At 43.0% G+C, this 19211-nt stretch overlaps 1 protein-coding gene across 2 annotated transcripts; it reads right to left on the bottom strand.

Annotated features, from left to right (window-relative positions):
• Positions 1 to 1542: 1542 nt before the first annotated feature.
• On the bottom strand, positions 1543 to 18137 carry LOC115366182 (LON peptidase N-terminal domain and RING finger protein 3-like). Of its 2 annotated transcripts, XM_030061501.1 has the most exons (12): positions 17152 to 18137; positions 14135 to 14253; positions 13784 to 13906; positions 12561 to 12746; positions 12236 to 12455; positions 12049 to 12121; positions 11601 to 11715; positions 10936 to 11057; positions 9672 to 9830; positions 9310 to 9472; positions 8622 to 8771; positions 1543 to 7936 (listed from the first exon to the last, which is right to left on the bottom strand). In XM_030061501.1, exons 1-12 carry the CDS (start codon positions 17837 to 17839, stop codon positions 7778 to 7780), a joined length of 2277 nt encoding a protein of 758 aa, XP_029917361.1. In that variant the 5' UTR covers positions 17840 to 18137; the 3' UTR covers positions 1543 to 7777. The 2 variants fall into 2 exon arrangements, with proteins under 2 accessions (XP_029917361.1, XP_029917362.1); XM_030061502.1 differs by lacking the exon at positions 13784 to 13906.
• Between the last annotated feature and the right edge of the window lie 1074 nt (positions 18138 to 19211).

Consider the following 19211-nt stretch of genomic DNA (forward strand, 5'->3'; position numbering starts at 1 on the left):
CCTCCAGAGACCCACCGATTCAGAGGAATGTTTCCTTTGACCTAAATTGACTTTGTAGGCTGTAGTGTAGACGTACCATAACTTATTATGACTACTCATGTACAGTGTTGTTATTGGACAGGGAAAGACTTGGTTGCGTAAGATAGCCGGTAGCTTCACTTGCTGATAGTTCTCTAATCAAAATCCGGCGGGTTATTTTTGTTGACCCATTTCTATCTTGAAACAACTTTGGGTCACTCCCAAAGTCCCAGCCAAGTTTGTGAGAGACACAGCGGTGAACTAACCACAGCAACAGAGGTGAAACTTCGCCTGATTTGGCCAGGAGTAACAGACTGAATGTAATGAGATTAGAGTAGGCTGGTTGTGGCAGGTTGCAAGAAAGAAAAAAACAGCAGTTGTCAAATTTCAGAAATGCCGGGAGAAAAAAAAAAGGAAAACTGTGTCTTCATGGTGAAATTACACATGCAAATACGAACTGTCACTGCCAAAAGAAAACGTGAATCTCCATAATTTCAACTTTTCAGGAGCAAAGAAACATTGGTTTTAGTTTGACCACCACGCATTTTGGAGATTAGGCTATCCAGTCAGTTTAGAGAAGGCTGGACGGTCCATGAGGGCCACAGAGTCCTCTCAACCCACACGGGAGAATGTAATCCTTCAGCTGAAGAGGAAATATGACAATAAAGATAAAAATTATCTTCACATGATGTAGCTGGTGAGATGTTGGTGACACTGCTGTTGAGAATGTGAGCTGATTCAAATTAGTCTGTTGTATGGGACACATTCTTGCCCCCCACAGTTTGGTGTTGGAAGCTATCAGACCTCGTTGTTGGGATTAATTCATGGCACTTATTTCTGAGAGCAAATTTAAAGTCACAATGAAATGGCATTTTGAGAGCCTCTTGCCTCTTTTTTCACTTTTTCATTTTGACATGAAATAGCAGGGTAAACACAGGTGTTACTAATGACATTAATGAGGGTTCAGTTCGTTAGTTAATTAGTTAGTTAATGTCATAAGTCACACCTGTTTACCTTACAGCAAATTATTATGGATCGATTATGGAAAAGCGATCAAGAACGAATGTAAGTCAATTGGTTGATGACTTTGACCTCCTAGGGAAAAAAGAATCGTTCACCCTGCTATTTCACGTCAACATGGCTGCTGTGAAAAACGGCTATTTGATGTATTTCCTGTTGAAACAGGATGTTGGGGCGGGGCTTAACACAGACAGGTATCTTTCAAAAATGTAAGCCAATGGGAGATCAGTTAGGGGGAGGAAGACAGTTTTATTTGATGGGGGTGTGCAATTGTTTACAAAAGGTTTTGTTTTTACTGGTTGAAATTTCGGTTCACGACTTCTGGTTAAGGGTGACATCATTACTGGATGTACGCTGTCTTTCGGGATGTAGAGGTAAATGGAGTTTCATTTAAAAGACACTAAATAAGTAAATCATCTGGCATGGGAAAACATAAAATCATTTTCCAATTCGTTGCGGCTTTAGGCCAGTGATCAGTAGTCTGAGCTAATGACCCGGCTCCGGTCCAGTCCAGCGCGCTCGGCATCCCAGACAGCACCAAGACCACAAACCTCTTGATTTATTCACAAGCCGAAATGTTAGACTGTACATTTGCAAATGTTTCTGCATACTAGGTTTTTTAATGTGAGTAACAGACATGTACAGAGAACATCAGAGAGATGTCGAGACATACATTCATGTTGTGTAAATGCACACAGACACTTTTAGAGGCCATGGTTTTCTACAAGAGCTCAACAGCCGCTGAGAGAGGCAGACCCGGGCGAAGACGTGAGACTTTTCAAATACTGGAGAACATGAGGAGCGCCTGGATTATCTTGGGATGATTTGTTGGTGGCCAAAAGGTTAGAAAAATAAGACTGTGATGTCAGAGCTACTTGGTCAAATCAGGTTCAGGTTTTTAGTAGTTTTAGTGGTTTAAAGAAGACTTGAGTTTTGTTTCTGCTTAAGAAGCTGTCTCCAAGGATGGTAAATCAAGCGCTCCTTCAAACTGTCCAAATATTTAAAAGCCTCTTTCAAACTGATCACTAGTGTCTCACAGAACCCTTTTCTCTGTAGTACAGCGAATTTTCATTTTCACATTTTCCGTCTGAAGTTTCCGTCTGATTTTCTTTTCCCATCTTTGGAGATGTGAGGTTTTTGCGAGACACTGGCGGTATCTTTGCCCCGACGTTGAGACAGGACTCTGCCTTCCAACACGGATGAAAAAATGACAAAAACACAACAAAATCATGAAGCTTTTTTTCTTTCTTTCTTTTTTTTTTTTTTAATCTGTCTTTCTGGAAGCACTCTAGGAAGATGCCCGAGGTAGGTACACTTCTTCAGCTGTAAAGGTCAAAGGTTGAATTCTGGGAAGGTCAGGATAACCCACATCCTACTTTTTCACATAGTTGAACGACCAAGGAGCTGATGATGATCTCAGTATTAATACGAAGCACACACTCCCAGTTTCCTCTAAACACACTGAAAACATTGAGGAAATGTGTGTTTCAGCTCCTACTTGTCCATGTCATCACCACCAAAAGTCTGTAGCGCTACAATTTAAAAAAAAAAAAAAAAAAAAAAAAAAAAAAAAATCAAATTATCCCATGAGGCTGCCAAAGCAACTTCGCCCCATCCTGACCTGTTTGGATTCAAGATTTGACACCCACACAAATAATGCAGTAATTACTCGTAGCCCAATTGGATCATAGCCTAAAAAACCGGGTTGTGTTTCCTGAATAGCACCTTCACATTAAAGATCATTTTTGTGCCACTGCAAGGCAATGAGGGTTTGCCAGGGAAAATACCACTCTGCCACTCCCATGTGTTTCGACGCAGAGAAATTATAGTGTTTAATAGCGAGTTAAGCGTCTGTAATTACTTTGATTGCTGTGACTGAGGGATCAATCAGAACTGTAGGAGAGGGAGCCGAAGCTCATTGTTAGCAAGAGGGGGGGAAAGGTGATTTCAATCCCACAATGCCTTTGGGAACCAGGATGAAAACTGCCTTAATGGTTTATGCGCTGTGATATGTTTTTGACTGCGACCGCATGGAACCACCAAAGTCAAACACTTTGATGAGGGTGAGGTCTAATCAGTGGCACACACATGATCATTATCCTGAGATGTTATGCAGGGAACACCTGGTGGTTACACACTACCTCGCTCTAGTTGCTACTGCAGGTAAAAAAAAAAAAAAAAAAAAACATCAGCGTACAAGTGAAAAATGGAAGAAAGTCAACTTAAGGCACTAGAACTGCTGCTGTGGATGAACAGTGTTTCACAGATATTAGACTGCTCTTAAAGCCAAAATTCACCCTTGAACAGTTTTGCAGAGGTGCATGCCTCTCCCAAAGCGAGAAATGAGGAAATGGAGGCTCCTCTCTACGAGAAGAGTCAACAGATGAAACCTTGAGCTGCTCTGCTGCCAGAGACGAGCCTTGATCAGCCGGGGAGTCTTACATTTTGTCTGTTACTTGAGGAAAATCTTCACAAATCTTGTTAATATGTGGGAATAGCACATGTGAATTTGGGTGGAGTTTCCCTTTACCTCTGCCTCGTCATATATATCAAGGAGTACATCTGGCTTTGATTCTGAAATTTCTGTCACATGCCTTTACACTCAAGGTGTGAATCCATTACTGATGGCATTTCCCTTAATAACAGCTGTGACCAACATTAATTGCTTCTTGCACATAACTGCAATATTAGCAAATGTTATATTTCATAGAAAGTGTTTATTAAATGCCAAAAGCACTGAGATGCCAAGTCCACTTTACTGTCATAATTCTTTACATTAAAGTTGCTCAGACCAATACTTGGGCCGCGGTACAATAATTTTGTGATTATTCCACACATTGTGCCTTATCTTAAGTAATGCTAATTGATTCCGTGATATACTGCAACCATTTGAAGGTGGTAACAGATGAACTTGATGTTTACTCAGTACTGTGGGGAAAGTAGCATGATATTGTCATTTAGTCAATTTCTCTGCCACCCTATAGTACCAGAAAAAATGGCTTTGGCCCTTTAAATACAAAACAACTGATGCTGCTGATTTGACATCAAAACATTTTTTCCAACAACCACTCCCTGTAGTATTTCATATAAAATAAAGAAATCACCACGAGATAAATTTAACAGAAACATATAAAATACAAAGAACCTGATGGACATAGAAACATGTAAAATCCAACATATGTATAAAACAAAATACAAACTCACTTGAAGGCGAAGCTCAACAAATCTCTTGCATTGACCAGATTAGCCTTTACCAATTAAAGTAGTTGCCACTGATATTAGCAAGGCCTCGGTAGTTTTACGTTTGGAAAACAACATTGATGTTCAAAAAAAAAAAAAAAAATGTTTTAAGTTTATATTTTGAGTATGCTCCTCAAAATCAGTGTATTGTCAAACACTCATTTTAACAGGTTTGCACATTTTTGTTTAAATGTTCTAGGTGTATTTTTGTTTTTTTGAGGAAGCTCTGCTTTGCATGGAAACACAAAATCCATAAAGGAGTTTCACTCTATAAAGAAGGCATTAGCCTTTACCGGTAGCGCACATCAGTCAAACCCTAAGAAACTGAAAAGTGGCAGAAGTTGGCCGAGTCAATTCACCACACAGGAGAAAATACATCTTTTCTATGGGATTTCCAATAACATTTTGACTCAGATTAGATATTAAAAACTCCAGCGCTCAATATATGTACACATACATCTCTGCCCCATTTCTTTCCCTTACTCACTTAAAGTGGAAGTGCAACAAAGATTAAAATAAATAGTAAAATAAATACCTGGCCATAGGCAAGGGAGATAGTGTTAGCAAAAATATAAAAAGTATCGATTTCACTGTTTGCTGCATTGCTGACAGGCTCTCTTTACGCCTGTAAGCATTACAGATATCTCAGCCGTGGAGAGGCTGGTGACAGCGGGGAGATCTAAACATGCTGATGTAAACATAAGCTAGCATTATAACACAACTAAAAACAGAACGTCGATTTGACTTGATCTAAAAATAAGCGGTTTGGGTGGGAATCTACCAGGATGTACTCCACGACTCAGGCTGGACACGTTAAGAGATCCACAGGCACAGTTTGTCCTGTGCAGCTATGTCAGCTGCATGTTGTTGCTGCGTAAATGCTCAAGGTCTCCCAGCTGATCTCTGAAATGTTGGGCTTCGCACCACGCTGATGTCATGGAGGCTACTGGCACCTATTTATAGCCAACATTTGTTCGCTGAACGCCGTTGTTACACATTAATTTGCTTTTACTGGGCGACTGGAAAATCGAATCGGCTTCAAATTGTGTGTAAGGAGAACAAGCTGGTGAGATCAGAGGTTGAGGTAGAGGAGCGGTTCACCCAAAATGCAAACGAGACATTTTCCCGGCTACTTCTGGTGCATTTTATCCATCCAGGTGGCTTCTGTGTGATTTGGTGAGGTTTCCAGTCTGCTTTCACCCAAACACAACTGGGGTGGATGCTATTTTCAAATTATTTCCTGCCGAAGAACACCGGCAAACTGTACCTTTCCGCCCCAAGTAGAGACAGGTAGATACATATTGTAGGTGTTCTTTAGCTTTTTAACAGTTTGAGTGCCATTAAAAAAAAAACAAAAAAAAACATCCAGCCCCACTGAGTTGTGAGGGGTGAAGGGCGACAGACTGGAAACCTCACCAAATCACACAGAAACCGCCTAGATGGATAGACTGCACTAGGGGTAAGCAGGAACACATCTTCTTGTATTTGAGTGTGAACTATTCTTAACCCCACTCTGAGTCACCATCAGTGAAAATAAGTTTAAACTGGAAAATGCAGCAACAAGCACCTTGGCAGACATCAAATGTAATTACAAGTTAACTGGAGCTCAACAGCAATGCTGCAGCTCCCAGAGAAATGTTTACTACCAAGAGCACATTTAGAGAGCGAATGATGAAATGTTATGTCAAAGGAAATTAAAGACTTCGTGTTTCTGTGTATCTTTACTTTATAGCAACATTTTTTCACTGGGTTGGCTCTCTAAAACCCCGGCAACAACATGGACAAACGTTTTGTGTCAGTGGCTCTCGTTCACTGTGACTATGTTTATCGCTATTATTCAGTTTTACTTTACTTTTACTGGGCAACTGGGAAATCTAATCCACCTCAAACGGATGCATTTAGGGAGGGAATGATGAAATCCTATCTAAAAGGAAATCACAGACTATGTGTCTCTGTGTATCTTTACTTTATACCAACATTTTTAGCGGGGTCAGCTCTCTAAAACCCCAGGTTTTTCTGTCAGTGCCTCTCATTCACTGTGACTGTGTTTATTGCTATTATTCTGGGGCCACTGGTAAACAAAACAAAACAAAACAAAAAAAAAATAAGAACGCCTTTGGAGACTGAGCAGCTCAGCATCTCTTTCTGTGAAATGTAAACAACGTCACTGCATGCACACACGGTTATAAATAATGAAAAAAAAAAAATTAACAAATCAAAAACATATAATTCAAACACAAGATCAAGAGCCTTAGCACACCCATGTAAAGACTCAGTCCATAGTTATTCAGCTGTGGTACTTAGATGACAAGGAAGAAAACAATGGAAGGAGGGAAGGAAGGAAGGAAGACAGAATACTTGTCAAATTGATAATTATTGTATATAAAGGTAGCAAATAGTAAATGTACACTGTTACAGATGTCTACATTTACCAGTGGGTAGGTAAATTTACCATTTTCCAGATTAAACTGTAACTTAGTATAACTAACCACATCTTATCATTGTTGTTCACTCAACTACAGCAAGTGCATTTACACGCAAAGGCAAATCCATAGTTTGGTCGATTGCAGAATGGACACACACACACTGACAGACATATGGGCAGACAGACAGCCACCCTGCTGAAGACTGCAGTGTGGGCGCGTGTGTGTGTGATTCACACTATAGGGTAAGCCGGGAGAGGATGGAACAGTCACAGCACATATTGAGTAGTTTGGAGTGTTGATTTACATGCAAGTTGTATTTGCTGCTGCTTGATGATGACTGGGGCTGGCTGTTGCTTGCTGCAGGGAAGTGCAAATTGTGCAAGTTGTTTTTGTTGCAGTGTCCTCTGGTTGTGAAAGTAGCAGGCTATTATGCATCTGAACCGGGAGATTTGCTGCGTCTCTGCTCTAAAGTTATGTTCAGACAGACAGGCAGCTGAAGCTGGATTTTTCGAAACGACATTACATCTTCATGCATCTTTACACTGCACTGTGACTCAGGGAAAGCAACAGAGAAACTTCCTTGTTACTAGCTTGTTGCTGCAGCCAAAGTTACTGGACAGGAAATGCCTGTCTTGTTACTATGGCAACCAGTGTCATCATGACAGGAAGTGATTCTCCAAGAACGTCTCTTGTTAATGACAATGAGGACAGTAAGCCTGAAAGATCAGATTCAACAAGTGAATCGTGTTTACCTGCTGCCTGAACATAGCATTCGTTGCTACTTGAATGAAATGGTTCTTCTGTAAGTCTTTACGCAAAGAGTATTAGAGTAGAATTAGAGTTTTACTATTCAGATCCCAATTAGTTGCATCTTTGCTCTTGAAGCTCAAGTGGCTGCTGATGGGTGCATGGGGTCGTGCTTTCTGCAGGGGGTTCAGCTACAGCAGGGGAGGTGCAACCACAGACATCAGTTCTTTGTGCGTCAAAAAGGACAACAGGTTAAATGCCGCTCGGCGGAGCGCGGTGTGGGTTACTGCACGTTCCAGGTGGCTCAACGCTCCTTCCAGCACTCGTCACCGGTGCCTGGTGTGGGCCATGAAGAGCAGCACCCTGCGGATGCCGCTGAGACGGTCCTTTAGGGAGGTGAGGGCCAGGAACGGGAGCTGAGCTCGGCCTTCTAACGGAAGGACGGCGAGTAACCACCAACACCATGACGGGCCGTTAGGGCTGGCCTGGAGGGGCGCAGACACAGAGAGAGGAAGACCGTGAGCGTTTAAAGAGAATTATCAAGTGAATAATGACTTTTTTTTTTTTTTGTTAACCTGATGCACAGGTATTTAAAGAAACAGTGTACCAAAAACACTCAGTGCAGTCTATCCATCAAGGTAGTTTCTGTGCAATTTGGTGAGGTTCCAAAACCATGGGGCTGCATGTTTTATCTTAATCTTTTATCACTCAAACAGGTGCCATAAATGCATATGTAACAGAAACAAAGGCAGTGCCATTTAATGTTTTCTCTTTATGTAACAGAGTAAGGGTTATTGTTAACTGTCAGCTTATGAAAGGTAAAGACAGATGGCCTGTGGGAAAGAAGAAGTGGAAAACTACTCAGTGTAGCAAGTGTGTACACAGAATGTGAAAAGACGCAGCAAACGGCCTCGGCCTGCTGGATTATTAACAGAGCGGGTCAGAACGAGACACAGAACTGGAGTGGACAGGGAGTCTTCGGTTCACTGTTCAGGGCACACGCACGAGGTTGACTTCTCGTGTGCTGTGCTCTGAGCATTAATACAGTGTCACAACACTGTAAGGGATTTTGTCTCGTTCCTCAATGTTGTCAGAGTTATAATTGCCATGCCAAAAAAAAAAAAAAAAAAAAAAAAAAAAAGCAAAAGAGTGGAAAAAAAGAACATGTACCTGTGGTTCAGAGTCTTTCTCAGGCATGGGGCCAAAATGTCCGACAATGCGTTCTTTCTGCTCCGCCTTGAGGGAGTTGACCCAAACCAAGGCCTGGTCATACACCTCATCATGGAGAGACTGCAGCTCGCGCTCTGCCACACCCTCCACCTGCACACACACACACACACACACACACACACACACACACACACACACACAAAACAAATTGACTTTTGGACGTGTCCAGCCTTTTGGACCTAATGTGGCATTGTTTGGCAATAAAACCATATTATAATTATCATCATGCCGCAGGAGCTGTTGGTAGAACTGTGAACATTTTACTATCTCATATGTGTAAGAGGTGGTTCTAGTAAGTGTGTTCATTGGGATATAACTTCAGGAGCTGAGTCACTGTGTGTCCCACTGACTTCAATAGAGTTTCAGATGACAAGAGGAGGAGATGATAGCCAAATTATTCACCCCAAGGCAAATAACTGACCTCTCTTCATCCATCCTTTACACATTTATCTATATTCATTTTTTGTTTCACCCATTTCTCTTTCTCTTTGTGCCATATCATCTCATTTTCTATCAGCTGTGCTTCATCTGTCCATCACTCTATAATCCTTGTTGCTTACATTTTAGTTTCCAGCTTTTCTTTAGCACCTATATTGCTTCTGATTAGTCCTCCTCCACCCACCCATACCTTAACGTCCTCCAGGTACTCTATGTCAGCGGTGTTGTATCCATCTCTTTCACTGTGCTGAATGACTTTGAACCTCCGCTTGCCAACGGTGTCGACAACTGAGCGTCCGTCTGAGAAAAACTCCACATTGCGGATCTCCAGCAGGCACCCGTAGTCTGCAAACCTGGAGATTGGGGGAGATTATAAAGGTGAGAATCCACTTTGTCATCTTACTATTATCTACAAGGGATGAGGGATCGGTCTCCACTTGTTCATTCATATGATTGATCATCCGTTACATAACTGACTCACAGATTTAGTGAATGGTCCCTTTACAGTTTTATGTGAATTGAATTTTTTCCACACACCATCCTGATACTGACCCCTTGAGGTTGTCTCCCAGGCACATGCCAAAGCAGTTGGTTCCTGTCTCCATGCATCGGCGAATCATCAGTCTGTAGCACGGCTCAAAGATATGGAGAGGACACGGCACAGTGGGGAAGGCCATGGTGCACACAAAGATAGGCACATTCTTGTTAAGACTGAAAAACAAGCAGAATGAAAAAAAGCACAATTTTAATGAAGTAAACAGGAGAAGCATGGTAAAAAAAAAAAAAAAAAAGATATCTTCTTAAAATCATCTTTAAAAAAACTCCTCTGGGTGGAACCTCTGTGCTACTTTGACTCAAAGTAGAAGGAAAAAAGGAAAGGAAAAAACACAGCAATAACCGGCAACTCTTGGTGACGCACGCTTGCTCTAGGAAACTGATACTGCACATGTGACCTATCATATGTTAAGAGGTCAGTGTGTCAGTCGGACAGACACATGGTCTTTGCATTAGCTGGGTCAGTAGGTCAAATACCAGAACAGGGCATTCACGTAGAGGCTCCATGCCAAATCAACGACAAGTAGGGATGCATGGTATTGGATTTTCTTTGCTGATATTTGATATGCCTATATCCTCCAAATCTTTTGGCTGATTGCTGATACTGATACATGCATATATTTTATTTTCCACCTAACTGCAGAGAACATCAAGTCTCTCCTGTTGTGTAATAAATTAGTATGCCTACTTGTATCGTGATGGCCCACTGGATGATGCAGACATAAAATACAAAGCTTTTCAAAATGTACTCACTCACTGGGCAAAATAAGGAAACTACTTCAACTTAGGTTATGTAGAACAAGTCATGTGTATATTTATTTAAAATTTTCTTTAAAACAAAATTATGACATATCAGCATGTCATATTGGCAGACATTTTAATTTCAGGCCACTACAGATATTTCATTTTAAAGCCAGTTTCAGCTCATACCAAAGACGTGCTGTTTTTATCATGCATCCTTAATGACAAGCCTTCCCTCCCCTCTGATGCTGAGGTCAATGAAACATTAGGAATTGTTTATTTAGTGAGTCCAGGGTGGGTAAACAGATGGAAAAAGAGCGGGAGAGAAGAGAAGAGAAGAGAAGAGAAGAGAAGAGAAGAGAAGAGAAGAGAAGAGAAGAGAAGAGAAGAGAAGAGAAAGTTAAGAGGAGACCTGGCAATACTTCACAAGACAAGACCAAGAAGTGATAAGAAAAAGACAAGACAAAATATAGAAAAAAGAGAATAGGGAGAGTTACGAAGAATAGAGAGGCAAACGTACTTGGAGAGCTCAGCCATCTCCTCCTGGTTGGTTTTCTGTCTTTCCATGAGCTCAGCGGGAAGATACGTCGATATCAGTTTCTCCATCACTGCTGTCTTACAGTAGCGCCTCTGGGCAAGGTACTGCAGAGAGAGAGACAGACACACACTGTTAGAAGTGCACTGATGGTGGCAGAACTGTGGAAATACGCCGTTTAGCTCATCTAGTTCTCAGCGGCAGCAATATTAGCCCCACAGTCTGTATGTTGGTCTTGCATATGCTGTTTCTGTTTTTTTTTCTTGTTAGGTCAAAGTCTCATAACTCTAATTCTGGTCAGCATTTACTCAAGTTGTAGGATTACAGGCTTCTCATTGGGTTAAGCAAATTGTATGACCCTTTAAGTTATGAAACCCTTTCAAGATTTGCTGGGTAATTAAAAAGCTACATGGTCATTAACCAATAGAAGAGAGCTGTTTTCATGAATTCCTGTTGATTTCTGGTGTAATAATCCCAGTGTGGGGAAAAAGGATGTGTGTAACAGAGTTGAGATGGGGGTGAGTAGCCACTTTTCTGGAAGTACAAATCCCAATCATTTTCCCAAATGCAATGTTGGTTGGCCGTCCATATGAGTATTGGCCCCTAAACATCCAGTGTTGGTTGAGCCCTGATAATGTGGAGCGCCGTACCTCAGACAGTCCCTCTTTACAGAGCGGACACTTCGGGTTGTGGTCTAAACATCTCTCCAGACACTGGAGGCAGAAAGTGTGCCCGCATGGCGTCGTCACCGGCTCATAGAACAGTCTGGTGAGGGAAGCATATCAACACATTACATATCCTGCAAAGCCACTGGTACAAGAGTGAGTGCATGTGAACGCACACAATGACACACACACACACACACACACACATGGCTCTCGGTATGTTGCAAAACCAGTGGTACAAGAGTGAAGGATGCACATAGCACAATGGGAAAACCATGCATTTCTTTGCAATCTGACCTTTCACTGAAGCGTTGACTATGTTTTAATTTATGACCATTTATTCCTTTGTTACAGGCTATAAAACAATTTGTTCTGCTGCAATAGGCAATATAACTCTGATATAGACCTGAAGGATGCTCTGTGTAATCCTCACCTCATACACAGGGAGCACTCCAGATCGGTGGCTTCGAAGACGTCGACAAACGCGGCAGTCACCTCTGTTGGCTCTAAGTGAAGACAGGTCATTGAACGAAACATCAGTCAGGAAAGCTGCTGATAGAGAATTAGCATGTTTACAGTTGTGTATGTTTGTGCACAAACCAACATCGTGAAAAGCTCACCAGACTTGGACTTTTTACACTTCTCGCTTCCCTCCTCGCTTCCCTCCTCCTCCTCTTCCTCCTCGGCTCTCCTTCGTTTCCGTTTGAGGAGGAGACCGCGGTCCAGCCTCCTGCCCTCAACCTCTCCTTGACCTTTGAGCTCACTGTGCTCTGACCTCACACAGGGGGGTTGTGGGTAGTCAAGCGCAGTTGGAGACTGTGTGGACAGCTGGATGAGAGTCTAGGGGCGGGGTGGAGAGAGAAAGGACAGCATGAGGACCCTGAATGTCAAGTCTGTGTTCAGACACCGTCTGTGATAACTGGCAGCAGGGAGTCCGTCTCTTACCTGGGAAGCCTTGGAGGGAGCAGAGGTGCTGAGGGAGGGCGTGTGCGCAGCAGAGGCCATGTGTACATGTGCGTCTGAGTGTGTGAGGCTGTTTTTGATGTATACTCGGGAAGACAGGACACTGATGTAGTCTAGGACTCGCTCAGGGACCTGGTCTGTGACTGGAGCCAGGAGATCACTGAGGAGCTGAGAGGAAAGAGTTTGGATCACTCACAGAGATCTCATACAGTTGCAAATATGGTGGCACTTGCTTTTATAAAACAATTACCAAGGTAGAGTGTTCACATTTACCTGTTTCATGATTGGTCAAGACTAAGCTGCATCTCTTACTTATGTCATCACCTCCAAACTCACAGTCAAAATATGTTCTCTTGGGTGTTACAGCTTTGGTAGAGCATGAACTATTATTGCCCTCTGAGTATTTTCATGTACACACTGCCTCCATATACACAAGTATACAGATGCTTAGCAGCAATGCTAGGTGTTTCAACCTGGGAGAGTGGAGGGCAAACCCACATAAACTCAGTTTCTATTTGCTGAATAGTCTAGCTACAAACTCTGGCTGGCATATGGTAAATGTGCATGCTGTAAATTCATTATGAGATATGAAGATAGTCCTTTTGGGGAGAAAAAGTATACATGAACAAATTCAATAAATAAATAAATGAAAATGAACACACACACACACTCACATGCACTAGATGCTTCCAGGCTTTTATATGCAAAACATGAGATCAACTTATATGATTTGATATGATATGCAAGGTTTTAGATTTTAAACTAAATAACTAACTAATAGTAGGACTATATGGAATAACAACACCTAGCATTCAAGCATTCATTCATTCATTCATTCATTCATTCATTTTCCAAGCCGCTTTTCCTTGTAAGGGTCGTGGAATTACACCTAGCATCACATACAATATTAAAATAGGACACTTTTCAAAGGTTGGTGCAAGGAACCATTGTCAGTGCAGGGAACCATTCTGCACAATGACTACACACAAAATAAATCAATAACTAATTAAATACATACATTTTTAAAAAATGAATTGATTGAAATATTCTATGGTTTTCTATGACTCTCTTTTGGTATGCTGGTACTGCTACTTTCACTTTTAAGCAAAGGATTTAACCTGACTTCTTATGGAACCATAAACTGTTGTTGCCACTAATACTGGAGAGATTTGAAACGAAGAGAGAAGCCGTCATGAAACGTTTACCTTGTGAGCCTCAGTCTTGGCCAGCCTACAGTCAGGCTCTATGGAGAGACAGACCAGGTATTCTCTCAAAGCTTCCTCTGTTCTGCCCAATGACACCAGGGCCTGGGCCTTACGAACATGACCCTGTCAACAGCGGGGAGATATATTAACTTAGGTCAGCGTGCCATCCAGCTGTGAGCTTCTTACATTTTTAATGGGAGACTATTCAAACTTATCATGGCAGACAGAGGGCGGATAAATCCACAGGTTGTCTGCCAGCTTAGCTGCCTGCCTGTCAGTCACTTTCCAGTATGTCAATCAATCAATAAATCATTTAATCAGTCAATCAATCAGCCAATCAGTCAGTCATACCTTAGACCAGTGAGGCATGAGTCTGCAGGCCGTCTCAGCATCTCTCAGAGCCTTTTGATAGTGTTTTAGACTGGAGTGGATCTGGGAACGGTTACTGAACAGTATGTGGTCCCTGGGGGCTGCAGAGGACAGGAGAAACAATGAGTTATTACACAGATAGATAGATAGATAGATAGATAGATAGATAGACAGAAGAGAACCAGGTGCACATAATACCAATCTCATGGAAAAACACCTTTTAGTGCTTGAGCTGAAAGTTACACAGCTTTTATATAATGAGCTCCATGATCCCTCAAGCTAAGCCAACTGTTTCACAACCCAGTGTAGAATTTTAAAAATGCATGGCCACCATGATTTGGGGAAAAAAAGGCTGTTTTTCTCATGTTCGGGAAAACTGGACTCCACTGGAGATAAGAGGTTTTCAACCTAAAGCGGCAACATTTAAAAATCAATCAGGTTCCACATTACAAAACATCTTATGAAAAAAAAAAACAAGCTGCCTTATAAAACCATGCAGCACTAACAAGGTCACCCACATTTCAGGTTTCATAACTATGAAAACTTATGCAAATGTCGCAGCTAGCCCTATGGGAATCAGAGGGGAAACGCATTTTCCTGGCTTATGCACAGGCCCAGGTAGTAAGACAATAACAGAGGGAAAAGGAGAACTGCTAAGGACTGAAAAGACCACATGAAGAGAAAAATCTGAATATTTTCAGTGATGACGAGGTGATTTGAAAACGCTTATGTGAGCTTAAGTTTAATGTTACACATTCAGCACAATACTCATTACAAAAACTGACTGTGCAAATGTACTGATCTTCAGCAAAACAGCCCAGAGTGCACTGCACACACACACACCTAAATGTTCCCTGGTAGACTACAAACAGTCTGTTGTTAGCCACCGAGCTCCAGTTTCACAGGAATAAGTGCCATACTTAAAGGCATAGTCCTCATTTATTAGTATGTATTCATAATGATATGTAGGCCATTTAACATCTGCATATATTTTCCTAAAATATGTCCTGTCCTGCAGTAGTTTATGACCTAATACACGTGAGAATGAAAACAAGCAAGCAACACAGTCATTCACCCCACCTCCCATCCCATTCCACTCACTGCTATTGATCATGACCAGATATCAACATCCAGTCAGACGGCTCTACATTCATGAGTTGACTTGAATCACTCAGCTGCAAGACCCACAATGGAAATAACTCAAACATTTGTCATTGTTTGCTCATCTTTATTTGTCCAAGGAAGCTTTGCTGCGTATGCAGAAACTTTTTGGACGGCCTGCCCCACAGGCCTCTGAGCAGCTCCACTGGAACACCTGGGGCTAAAATGCCTTGCTAAAGGGTACCTCAGTATGCATGACTGTAATTATACTTGATAGGTCCTTCACTGATTGCAAACCATGTTTCTAACATTTGTCATGTTACGGTCATGAACTGCCTGCAACTCAAGTAGCGTGGTATGTAACTGTTAGCTCCCGATTCTTTTGTTGAAAGCCCAAGAACAGACCGGAGTCAGTCTTCAATTTTCTGATGCAATATTTATTATGGTCACATATAAAGCAAGGCAGCGCTGGTCTCAGTGTGACAGAGCTCCCGCAGGATCTCAGTCAGAGTGAGCCTCGATATCAGGAAATGATACACATTTATGTTCTTGGGCTGGGCCTGCCCCGTACATAGGTTGGACTTAAACGCAACCGAGAATAATTGGCCAGTTACCCGGACATGGACAGGCCAACCACTGTCCATGCCTTGCTCCCGGAATGTGTGATGCTATGTGTGTGAATGTTGACTGGGCGTGTATCTAATGCAACAGACCTAAATAACAAGATAGAGAAAGTACATCTGGCTCCTGCTGTGTCTGTCCTCTGCTTAGCAGCCAAGCTGCCCTGAACTATGTAATACATTGGATAATGCAAGAAACATTGAACTATACGGCCAATTGTAACATAACCAGCTTGTAAATGTATCCCAAAGACTGGCAAGTAAAGACAAATCAGCCCATTCGTGAAAAAGGAGTGGGCTGTGTCTGGGGATGCCCTCTTTTTCAGTCGTCAGCTAAACTGCCCTTCAAGTTTTTGCCCCAGCCTTACTCTTACCCACCTGATTCAGTTTAGAGCTGCTTATTAATGTCCATGACACCTTAAAACTGGATCAGATGAAAAAACCTGCAGGACAGGTGGGCCTTGAGGGCTGGAAAGTACTGATAAGTCCTTAAACTCAAACCAACCCACCCCTCCTCCCCCCCGCACCCACTCTCTCTCTCTCCTTGTTTTTTTCCAAAATAAAGTTTGCTCTTTATAGGCTAAAATAAATCCGCTGTGTCCATGATAGTTAGCAGCATGCACGGTATACGATGACAAAGCATGCGCAAATTAAAGTGTGTTTGATTATTCCCCTTATCAGTGACTGCTAAACCACTTGCCTCTAGGAGAGTCAAACTAGGATAACGCTGTGAGCAAAAGTGTGCCTAGTGGTGACCTGCAATAATACCCTTGACCCACATTCGCCTGATTCATTGTTGACGTTACACAATGCGGGAGCAGCGAGGCGGAATACGTGCTTACGCAATGTTTGGTCCACTAGCCCAGCCTGCATAACTCTGTTACCCAACACATGGTGGCATTGCCGCGGCTAGTGCTAAATATGCCGCTGACACACGGCGCTCTGTAAGTCACACTTCAGCACAGTGATACTGACGGCATTTATGTGGCAGTTCGCAAGTTTCCTGGTATGTTATACCGTAATGTTATAGATACGAAAGTCATACTCAGGAACATGACGCGGATAAATTCATAATGTGGCAAACAGATAAGCACAACAACAGAACACAATAGAATCGAATAGACGCACTCCAAACTAAGCTAGCTCAAAACAAAACTTTGTTGTTTGCTATCCCGGCCACAACACGGACAAGCAGACACAGTCTATTCCTTGTCAGTAACTTGGGATAAGTACTTTTTTAAAATATATAAGACCACAGTAAAACGTCGGGCGTCCTACCTATCAGTATTGCTTGGTTGTACTTCTCCAGAGCTGCCTCCATCCTCTTCTCGGCGTACAGCAGGTTCCCCTCCCGCCGCAGCCGACCGGCCTGGGTCTGGCAGGGGAAACACTTGGCCAGCAGGTTGCTGAGCACCACGTTCACCCTGTAGCTCTGCACGTCGGCCAGTCTGGAGTTGTCTTTGCACTCTTTACAGCTGATCGGCCTCTCCCTCTCCCTCTCCAGGCACTTTTTGCAGAAGCAGTGTCCGCACGGCAGAGTCACGGGCTCGAACATGAAGCCCAGACACATCCGGCAGGAGAAGGCATCGTACCCGCAACCTGTCGCGACACCGAAGCATGTCGACACTAGCGCCCCAGCCTCCTCTGGTGGTCTCGTCCGGCTGCTGTTTGGGCCGTCACCCCCGTCTTGCCTCCTAATACTATTGGCTAGGTACTCTAAAAGGTTTTCCAGATGCCCGGGTCGCAGTCTTTCAATCTCCGAGGCTTGCCGATAGATACCGAAAGCTTCTGTGAATTTGCCCCCGAAGGCGAGCGCGTCAGCCCGCTTTACCATCAGCTCCAGCCGGCTCCCCGGGTCTCCGAGCCCCGCTAGCTGGCACTCGTAGATATCCGCGGCCAGGTCGAAGTTTTTGGACTGGAAAGCCTCCGCTGCAAGCTGCAGCATACTCTCACTCTCTGTCCCCATACCGGGTAGGTTGTTTGTGGTCAACTTCCTCCTCTATGTGGCGTTTAACTGGTCAGAAACCCCAATGCCATTCATTTTTAGGTCGGCCGGTGAGAGATGATCGAGCTGCAGGTTCATGGTCCGGTCCAGGAGGCAATGATATTATTCTCAATGGAGAAGCAAAGGCGTGAAAAAAAACTGTTATGTAAAAGTTGTGTCACGTGACGCCGGCCAGCTGTTCTCATTGGGTGAGTTTTGTAAAACGGTTACAAAACAATCTTGCCATGTAACAGTTTCAGTGTCGGGGCAGGGGGGCTGAAGCCCGTCTGACCTGCAAGTAGGACTCCAGCTGAACAGGACGGCCCACAACTTTAGGAAGGGCCGCTGTCATTTGCGGGGATCAGTGAGAGCCAACGTTGGGTGCGGGGTCATGTGAGGTTAGGGTTGGGTGGGGTAGCGGTGTTGGGATGTGAAAGGATTTTTACAAGTATTGCATTCCTAATGTTTGGATTAGTATCAGCGGGCTAACCTTCCTAGGAGATGTCCCAGTGAAAGACTGTGTAAGGAGGGCTGTCTGAGGGGTGTTTGGGGCGCTAACAAAAGCACACTGGAGAGACAGTGCAGCAGCCTACAGGACAGTAATAAATCTGAGCCATACGTAACATCAGGAATATCTCAAATGAGGGTTTTGGGGAAACAGTCTGTGGTTTTAGTGCCTATTTACAGGGAGATTCTTGTTATACAGTCTGGGAATGAGGTCATCCATCCACTTTCTTTCTGGAGATCTATATTTTCTGCAGTCTGAGACCTTGATCCATATTGTTGTGGTTCCTGACAAAAGTCTTACTATTATTTAGTTGCAGAAGTTGCAGGCTGTATTCATTTGTATTACATGAAGTTTACATAGCTCCTGTAGGGAAAATAGGTCATTGCACATACTTTAATCTGGCAAGTGTTTGTTTTGTAATTACAAGTAGAATAGGGATCTGCACCAGGCATATCTGTCCGCTTCCCTTGTGATTGGACTTAGGTGATAAACCACCTCTTTTTTTGCCTACCAGGAGAAGGGAAGATATAGCAGCGCTGTCTGACTGTTGTCTGTCTGTTGTTCGGACGCTGCGAAAAAACAGTTGAGGAGTTAGCACTAAATTGTGGTAGAAAAAAGTTTTTCAAAGTTGTATTGCCGCAACCATGAGAGATCCTTGATCACATAGTCATAACTGTGCACAAAGAATATTAGGCTGGTAGACCCAGCTGTATGCAAGATTAGTTGTGGACAGATACATGCACACACAGACAGATACACAGAAGTACACACACGACCAAATGCAATATGCCTTCCATGCTACCGTCTGGCGGAGATTATTATTTTGACAGTTGTTGACTGGAGAGT

Source organism: Myripristis murdjan, chromosome 10, assembly GCF_902150065.1.
Source record: "Myripristis murdjan chromosome 10, fMyrMur1.1, whole genome shotgun sequence".
Lineage (NCBI taxonomy): Eukaryota > Metazoa > Chordata > Actinopteri > Holocentriformes > Holocentridae > Myripristis > Myripristis murdjan.